The sequence below is a fragment of the Athene noctua genome, chromosome 24, assembly GCF_965140245.1.
Source record: "Athene noctua chromosome 24, bAthNoc1.hap1.1, whole genome shotgun sequence".
In the NCBI taxonomy this organism is placed as follows: Eukaryota; Metazoa; Chordata; class Aves; order Strigiformes; family Strigidae; genus Athene; species Athene noctua.
This window is the reverse complement of record NC_134060.1, coordinates 5,077,387-5,085,958: the sequence shown is the minus strand read 5'-3', so window position 1 is coordinate 5,085,958 and position 8,572 is coordinate 5,077,387. Positions and strand designations below refer to the sequence as shown.

General features: G+C 61.8%; 1 protein-coding gene across 2 annotated transcripts; it reads left to right on the top strand.

Moving 5' to 3' along the window:
• The first annotated feature begins 891 nt into the window (after positions 1-891).
• Positions 892-8,347, top strand: TCEA3 (transcription elongation factor A3). 2 transcript variants are annotated; one of them, XM_074925971.1, is made up of 14 exons: positions 893-1,182; positions 2,867-2,929; positions 3,050-3,155; positions 3,494-3,662; positions 3,982-4,050; positions 4,266-4,334; positions 4,420-4,503; positions 4,800-4,877; positions 4,979-5,133; positions 5,543-5,604; positions 6,553-6,702; positions 7,255-7,401; positions 7,508-7,579; positions 7,714-8,347. In XM_074925971.1, exons 1-14 carry the CDS (start codon positions 1,114-1,116, stop codon positions 7,720-7,722), a joined length of 1,302 nt encoding a protein of 433 aa, XP_074782072.1. In that variant the 5' UTR covers positions 893-1,113; the 3' UTR covers positions 7,723-8,347. The 2 variants fall into 2 exon arrangements, with proteins under 2 accessions (XP_074782074.1, XP_074782072.1); XM_074925973.1 differs by lacking the exon at positions 2,867-2,929 and having other exon boundaries at positions 892-1,182.
• Positions 8,348-8,572: the final 225 nt, after the last annotated feature.

Genomic DNA, 8,572 nt, shown 5'->3' with positions numbered 1-8,572 from the left:
AGCGCCTGGGTGGATGTAGAGGTGCCCCAAGTGATGCTGGTGACAGACCCCAGAGGATCCTGGGCATGGGGGTCTCTGTGACCTGCTGGTGCCCATCGGGGAGGGGACCCTTGGCTTTGGGGGGGTTGTGTGTGGGGAGCACTATTTTGGGGGGGTTGTGTGTGCGTGTGGGCGCACCAGTTTGGGTTTTGGGCAGCTGTGTGGGCCCAGGCTGGGTCACAGGCATCCCCCATGTGTGCACAGAGGGGATTCCTCACCCTATGGCCCCCTCCGTGGGTGGTGGCGCAGGGACAAGTGAGGGTGGCACCCTTGCTGTCACCCACCCACCCCAACTGCCTGTGCCACCTGAGACTGGGGACAGCATCCTCACCGCTGTGCCCCCCCCCACTGCTGCCTGTGCTGGGGGGGGTCCTGGCACCCAGCCTGGGTGGGCACACTGTGCACTGGATGCTCCTGGGGGGCTCAGCAGAGCAACCACTGGTGCAGGCTTAGCCCTCGCCTGGCTTAAGGGGCTGCAGGAGGTGTTGGGGTGTCATTTGTCGCCGCAGGTTGTTTCCCCAGGGAAGTCGCCGCCGCAAGACGCCGGGTTTGGAAAGAACAACCCCCGGGCCTGCAGCGTTTGCCCCCCTGCCCCTCGGGAAGCCCCGGCTGAGCCATCCCGGCGGCAGAACCACAGCCTGGGCCCTCTCCCTGCCAGCACCGGGCTCCAGCCCCGGCACTGGCAGCCGCCTCGGCACCCCCGGGCTCCCCTCTGGCGGGGACGGACGCGCGTCCCGGTGCACCCCAACGTGCGCCTCCCCCCAGCTCCTGCAATCGTGGCCCTGCCCGGCGCTCTCGGCTATATTTAGCCCTCCCCCGTGCTATTTTGCCTGCCTGGCAAGAGTTTATAACTGGCCGGGACAGCCCCACCTCCTTTCTGCTTTCTCTCCCTTCCCTTTCTTTTCCCCCTTTTTTCCCTCCTCTCTGCTCCTTCCCAGCCCGGCCGCTGCTTCGCACCCGGCTGCCCGCCCGCCCCTGCCCGCCCCCCCATGCCGGCAGCGCCGAGCTCTGCCTGCTGCCGCCTCGGTTGTGCTCCAGCGGCCGCCGAAGCCCGGCAAGCCGCGAGCCGCCGGCATGGGGCCCGCTGAGGAGCTGGTCCGCATTGCCAAGAAATTGGATAAGATGGTGGCCAGGAAGAGCACGGTAAGGCGGCTGAGCCCCTCAGAGCGGGTGTGCAAATTTGCACACGCGTGCTTTTTTACATGCGTGTCCATATTTACATGCGTGTGCTTGCGTGTTTGGATCTCGCAGCGTGGCTCGGGACAGGGGAGGGAGGGAAAAGGGGGGGGGGTGTTCTTTGCACCCCTTTCCTGTTGCTTGTGGTTCTGGAGGGGCTGAGCAGGTTCAGGGGGTGCTGAGCACCCACAAGTGCCACCAGCACCCCGGGGTGCTGCCTGCGCCGCCCCAGCCCAGCCTCGTGAGGTCGGGGCCAGCACCCAAGGGTACTTTATTTTGCTTCCAATTCGGGGCGGTCCTGCACCCCATTGCTCCTGGCTGTTGGGATTTGGGGCAAGTGGGGGGAGTCTGTCCCAGGGGTGGCAGCTCTGGGCACCCCTCAGCAGCGCAGGACTGTGGGCAAACGGGGGCGACAGGTGCTTGGCCACCAGCCCGGCCACCAACACCCGATCGGGGCCGGCGCTGGTGCTGCGGGCTCAGCCCCGTGCAAGGGAAAACTCCTTGTTGGGGACCAGGCTGGGAGGGCACAACCCACCCCCCCAGCCCCAACCCCTGTTGCACGAGCGTGTGCAAGCGTGCGAAAGGAGGGGAAGGGCCCGAGCGGTGGCTCCCGGGTGGCTTTGGTGATGGCGTGCCAGGGGGGAGCCAGGATCTGGCCCTGCCACCCTTTGCACCAGGCGAGGATCCATCCGGGGATCCCGGTGATCCGGTTACGCATGGGCGAGCAGAGCTGAGCCCAGCCCTTAAAGTTAATATTTGACCATTTCCACCGGCCTTTGCCCCAACAAGGTGCAGGCTCCCAAGTCGGGGGGGGGGAGCAGCACTTTCATGCCCCCAGATCTGGGGGTTTATTTGGGATGACAGTGCTTTGAACTGAATCAGACCCCCCGAGAGCTACACGGGTTCTGCTCCCCACCGGGATTTACCCCGGGGTCAAGGGACTGATCCTGCTCACCCCTCCTGCCCCGCACCCCCGTGCTTGTGCTTCGGGGAGGGGGACAAGGCAGGGTCTGGCTGCAGTGGGGGGATGTCCCCTGCACCCATCGTATTGGCAGGACCCGATCCAGCTCCTCATGGTGGGATGAGGGGGTCCAGCCTGGCACGGCGCTGTCCCCTCTCGTGGGAGGATTATACCTGTGAGCTGGGGTCTGCTCCTGGGCCTCTAAAAATACCACAGAGGAGGAGGATAAGGAGGAGGGCACCGTGCCGGGGCTATGTTTAGCCCTGCAGCCACCGTGTGTCTGGGGGTCAGGCTGAAAGCCCGGGGTGTGTGTCCCACGGCCCCTCGCACCCCTGTGTGGGGACACTCAAGTGTCCCTCAGCTGTCCTCAGCTCCCCACGGTTTCGTTACTGAGGGGTTTTCCCCTTTTAAGGGGAAGCTCTTGCTTCCCAGCTGGGAGACGTGACCCCATGGTGGGACGATCTGGCAGGATTTGGGTTTGGGATTTTTCTATGAGCGCATCGCTGCGGAGCGTCAGGTGTTCCCCGGGGACCGGCCCAGGGCTGCTTTGTGTCCCCTTGGGGTGCCTTCCCCTGCACTGCCTGGTGCCAGCAAGAGGAAAGGGGGTACATGGGCTGCCTTGGCACAGCCCCCCGTTTCTCTCTGGCTCCTCAACTCCTCAAGGGCCCCCATGGCCTCTCCCCACTCTAGGAAGGGGCACTGGATCTGCTCAAGTCCCTCACCGGCTACACCATGACCATCCAGCTGCTCCAGGTGAGGCGGTCTGGGTGGGGGACAGCTGGTGGGGGGACACCCCATGGGCTGGCTCGTCCTGTCCCCTCCCTATGCCAGCTGGCACCTCCGTAAGGCCACATCCCTGCCATGTGTCCCCAGACCACACGGATCGGGGTGGCTGTCAACTCGGTGCGGAAACACTGCGCGGATGAAGAGGTGGTGACATCGGCCAAAATCCTCATCAAGAACTGGAAGCGGCTGCTGGGTGAGCGATGCTGGGGAGAGGCAGGAGCCCTCCTGAGCCCCAACCCTCCGCAGGCTCTCCTGGCACCCCAAATCCCTGATGCTCTCTGGGTGGGATCAGTGCTGAGCTGGGACGGGCAGGCCCTGTGTGTCGCAGCTGCCGTTGCCCGGTGGTGCACGGACTTGTTGGATTTTCCAAGGGCTCGTTTTTGGTCTGGGATGGAGTAGAGTGTAAATCAGTTTGTGTCCCCGCCAAGGGCTGAGCATCCCCCCCAGCCATCCCCCCACTCCAGGGTGCAGCTCCTCACGTGCCCTGCAGTGGTTTGGGCCATGTCTGTGACATCCAAATCTGTCCCCCAGAGTCCACCACCCCAAAAAAGGAGAAGGATGTGGATGGGAAGAAGGAGAAGGATATGGATGGGCAGAAGGAGAAGAAGGAGAAGGGACTGGATTTTCCCAACTGCCCCAATGAAGGGGTGAAGCACCCCAAGAGCTCGGCGGAGAAACACAGGGAGAAGCACAAGGAGAGGTGGGGGCTCCTGCCCGCTGTTGGGGTGCACCAATTGTGTGGCCAAGGCATCGGTGGAGCTGATATGAGCCCACCCTCTGCTTGCCCCTTATTAGTGATTTGGTTTATCCATCTCTCTCTGTCCATGGGTGCCGACAGCACCGCTGGAGAACCAAAGGGCAGCTGCCTGCAGCCAGGACAGCACTAGGGCAGCTTTCAGAGAAGGGAGAAATGGCGCTTTTTTTTTCTTTTCCCTTTTCTAGGGCTATTTATTTCCTGGGGAAAGCCTGTTTGGACAGTGCTCGTCTGACCCTGCCCCACTCTCTCTCTATGTCCCTAGGAAGCCCAGCAAGTCTGGCTCTCGTGTCACCAGCCCCCGGGGCCACCCTCCTGACTCCATCCCAGAGAGGTACCTGCCGAAGGGCACAGCGACCCTCGCGCCAGGCTCTGCCGGGCTCTGCTGGGCACTGCCAGCCTGGGGGAGGCTTTGCTGGCAGTCTGGGGGCTGGTGAGGCTTTGGGGTGACTTGGCCGAGGATGGGGTGTGCAGATGGGCACAGCGGGGGATGCTGGGGCCAGGCTCACTGAGAGCATCTCTCCCTTCCTTTGGGCTTCTGCGGTGAAGAGAGTCCAGTGACAGCCGGAGCCTCGCTGCGTACTTGAAGAAGTCACCTCTGGATGGCAAGAAAGAGAGGTGAGTGCTGGGGATGGGTGGGGATGGGAGAGGTGGGACCCCAGCCCCTCGCTGGGGAGGGCTGACACAAGGCTCATCCTGCCAGGAGAGACTCTGCTGACTCGAAGTCCTCCACCACCTTAGCCGTCTCCTCCTCTTCCTCCCCACAGAAGAAACCATCAGGGGAGAGGTAAGGAGGGGGAGTCCCTGGGCAGTCTGGGGATGCTTTGGGGATCCCTTTGGGGATGCTCGGACCATGGGACCCACGGCTGGGGTGGGTAGAGATGGCTGGGAGCCCTGATCCTGCCACGTGCACTTCGACATTCCCCATCAGGAGCAAATCCTCTGCCCCAGGGAGATTCCTGTTGCCTTCTCAGCACTCCCATTGATGTGCTGGTGCCTGAGATCCTGCCCTCAGCCCCTGCCCCCTGTCCTACCTGCCCCATCTCTGTGTCACCCCCGCTGTCCCCCTCATGCCACCCCCAGGAGAGCCTCTGCGGGCACCAGCCCCTCCTCAGCTCCCACCAGCTCCCGGAGAAACTCCAGCGACAGCAAAGAGGAAAGGTAAAGAGAGACCCATCCCACTGCCATGGGACCCCCAGCAGGTCCCTCGGGGCTGTGCCAGGACCCTGGGACCCACCCGTCCTCCCTGTGTGCCCCTGCAGAGCCAACAGCAACAAGGCCAAACCGGAGACACCGCGGACCCCCACCACCCCCACCTTCTCGCCCAGCCCCTGCCTCCTGGCCCCCTGCTATCTCACGGGGGACTCGGTGCGGGACAAGTGCATCGAGATGCTGACAGCCGCCCTCCGCATGGATGGTGAGTGAGTCTGGGGGGGCGCTGGAGCCCCAACGGGGTTGTTTTTCCTATGGGATAGCCCTAATAGAAGCAACCCTACAATAACAAGCAAGGCTCTGTGTCCTGGGGCACCCCCAGCCCTGTGACAGAAAACTCACCCTGGACTTCCAAAATAAACTGGAGCTGTAGTTCACAGCTCAGTGTTCAGCCCCAAAATGAAAGAAAAGGAGGTTGGTGGGGTCTCTGATAAGATGTGGGGATGGGGTTTTTGTAAGGTTCAAGATGGATAAAATTAGGTTTTTTAGAGATCAGGTGCCTGGGACAAATTGAGGGGAAGAGGTGAGATTTTTTTTGGGGGGTTTCTTGGTGCATGGTGAGACATGGCTGGTTTCACTCCTGAAAGTCACCCCCTGACCTCTCTGCCCTTTAGATGACTACAAGGAATTCGGTGTCAACTGCGAGAAGATGGCATCAGAGATTGAAGACCATATCCTTTGGGGGGGCTGCGGGTCCCCAGGCTCCATCTGCTCGGGGACACACACGTGGGTTTAAAACTGGTGGTGAGGACAAGGACAAAGGGTGACCGGGACGAGGACAGAGGGTGACGGGCTCTACTGTCCCCGTTGCCTGCAGAGGGAGCCCAGAGCTCAGTTAGAGGCCGATGCTGATGCTGATGCTGAGCAGAGCATCCCTTGGGCATCTGCTTTATTCCGGGGGTCTGTGTGTCCCCCTCAAACCCCTTGCTCAGGGACCTGCCTTCATCCCTGGGGAAATAAAACCCAAACCCAGCCAAGGTATCTTTTTTGACCCTGCTGTGAGTGCCTGTGTCTTTTCCTAGCCCAGCTCCATCGCAGTGCCTGGGCTGTGCCATGCTGGCAGGGAAGGAGCCACTTCTGTTCACCCCCAGCTCAAGGCTCGGGGTCTCCTGGCAGCCCCCCGAGACTGGCACCAGCCCCAAGGTGGTTCCTCCTCCTGGGTACAGTTGAATTTTTGGTGCATCTCAAACTGTGGCCGTGTGTGCCTGGGGCCTCATGGGACCCCAAAGCTGCCACCTCAGCCTGTCTGCCCGCATCCCTGCAGGCAGCCAGCAGTTTCAGGGCCAGCCTGGGAGGAAGAGAGCGGGCCAAGTCCTTTGTGCCTTGAATGTGGCTTGGTGACAGTCCCTGTGCCATGACAGCCTTTGGGTGTCGCAGCAGGAGAATGCAAAAAATTGTTTTCCTCCCCATATCTCAAGCTGTGCTTCATCCTACGGAACCTGAGGAGGGAGAGACTCCCCTACACGTGGTCCCCAAGGGAGCAAAGCCCTGTCGAGATCGGCCACCTCCATATGTACATGGCCACTGGCCCTGGTGACCACCGAGCCCGGAGCAGCAGCGGGTGCCCACAGTGCTGCCATCCCCCCACCTTGCCCCTTTGATTCCTTGACAGACCCCACATATCTTCCAGGAACTGAAGAGCACGGACATGAAGTATCGCAACCGCGTGAGGAGCAGGATCAGCAACCTGAAGGACCCCAAGAACCCCAGTCTGCGGAGGAACGTGCTGTGCGGGGCCATCCTGCCCAGCCTCATCGCCCGCATGACCGCCGAGGTGGGCAGCGTGGTGGGGGGCACGAGGACCGTGTCCATGAGACCTCCCCCATCCTCTGCTCTTGGAGGCTGTGTTGGTGCCCAAGGGCTGGCTGGGTCTTGGCTTGGTGGTGTCCACGCTGGGCTTGTCCCAGTATCTCCCCGTCCCACCCTGGGGCTGGCTGGGCCACGGGGAGCATCAGGCACAGGGACAAAGCAGGAGACACTGTTTGCTCCCCCCAGAGCCCATCATGGAGCTGGGTGTGGGATATCATACTGGCAGGAGTCAGGCTTGAGGGTCCCCATTCCTCCTCCTCCTCCTCAACCCAAGTCCCCAAATCAGGCTCCTGTGAGCCCAGCTCCATCTGCAGGGAGCCAGGTCCCTGCAGGCAGCAATTTTGATTTGAGGATGGGGTGATTTTTTCATCTGGATGAGCCTCAGCTCTCCAGCAAGCCCAGAGAACAGGATCAGTCCTGGTTCTGGAGAGGATGGGGAGGGGGATGGACCACGGTGGCTTGCACCCTGTGCCGGCTTGGACCACAGCTGACCCTGCCGCGCCGGTGCTGGTGGCAGGAGATGGCCAGCGACGAGCTGAAGGAGCTGAGGAACGCCATGACCCAGGAGGCCATCCGGGAGCACCAGATGGCCAAGACGGGTGGCACCGTCACCGACCTCTTCCAGTGCGGCAAGTGCAAGAAGAAGAACTGCACGTACAACCAGGTCAGCCCCCCAAAAACCCCCTGAGGCTTCCCCCTATCCCCAGCAGAGCCCAGTTTGGGGGATGCTGGGGGGGTCTCTGCTGATCCGGCCGCCTGCTCCATCCCAGGTGCAGACGCGCAGCGCCGACGAGCCCATGACGACATTCGTGCTGTGCAATGAATGCGGGAACCGCTGGAAGGTCTGTGCCCAGCTGGGGGGTCTCCAGGCACCCCAAGCCTTCCTGGCCCTGGGAGGTGGCAGAGCCCCCTGAAATGGTGCCAGGAGGGCTGGGTGAGGGCTCACTGCCCACCCTGGGCTCTGCTTCTCCTGCAGTTCTGCTGATGGCGCCCGGCGATGGGGCTGGAGGGAGATGTAAGACGGGATGCTGTGACGGCCACATCGGGCAGCTGGGGTGGGGAAGGAGGGTGACGAGGCAGCACCAGTGCCTGCACCCTGGCTCCCTGTTTCCTGGCACTGGGCTCCCTTGAACATCCCGTGGAGCCAGGCAACAGGCGGGTTTGCTTGAGAAGACCCTGGTGAATTCAAGCAGTTCCTTGTGTGAATACCTGCCCTTTGCTGGGAGCCCACTGGGAACAGACTGGAAAGGGAGACTGGTCTGACTGGGGCAGCTTGCCCTTCCCTGGGGGAAACCTGGACTTGGATGATTTGGGGGCAGGAGGGACATTGCCCTGCGGACACGGGGCTGTCCTGTGGGCCAGGGGTGGGAAAGGGCCAGGTTTTAACCCAAACACATTCTTCCTCACCTAAGTGCACACAGTGGGAGGACACAGAGGGAGGTTGCAGGGTGTCCAGATGCCGGTGGGATGCCACTGTGTCCCACCACTCTGTGACACATGGACCATCCATCCTGGCTTGAGGGCATGGTGTCCCCAGGAAAGAAGAAGAGATGTCGGGGAGAGGAGTGGGGAAAAACCCTCCAGCTAGAGCAATAAAGGTGTGAACTGTCCCTGTGGCACAGACTGCTTTCTGAAGGAGGTTTAGGACTTTTCCCCCCTGGCTCAAGCCTCAAGGTCTTCCTAGAGCCCCCGGCCAGCTCCAACACGTCTTGAATCCACGAGCCCCCAGTTTGGAGATGTAATGGTGCTTGATGCTCATCCATCAGCTGCCTGGTGATTAAAGACCTTTAATTAAGGCCAGAGTGGTTCCCTGGCTGGGTCTGGGTGCTGAAGGC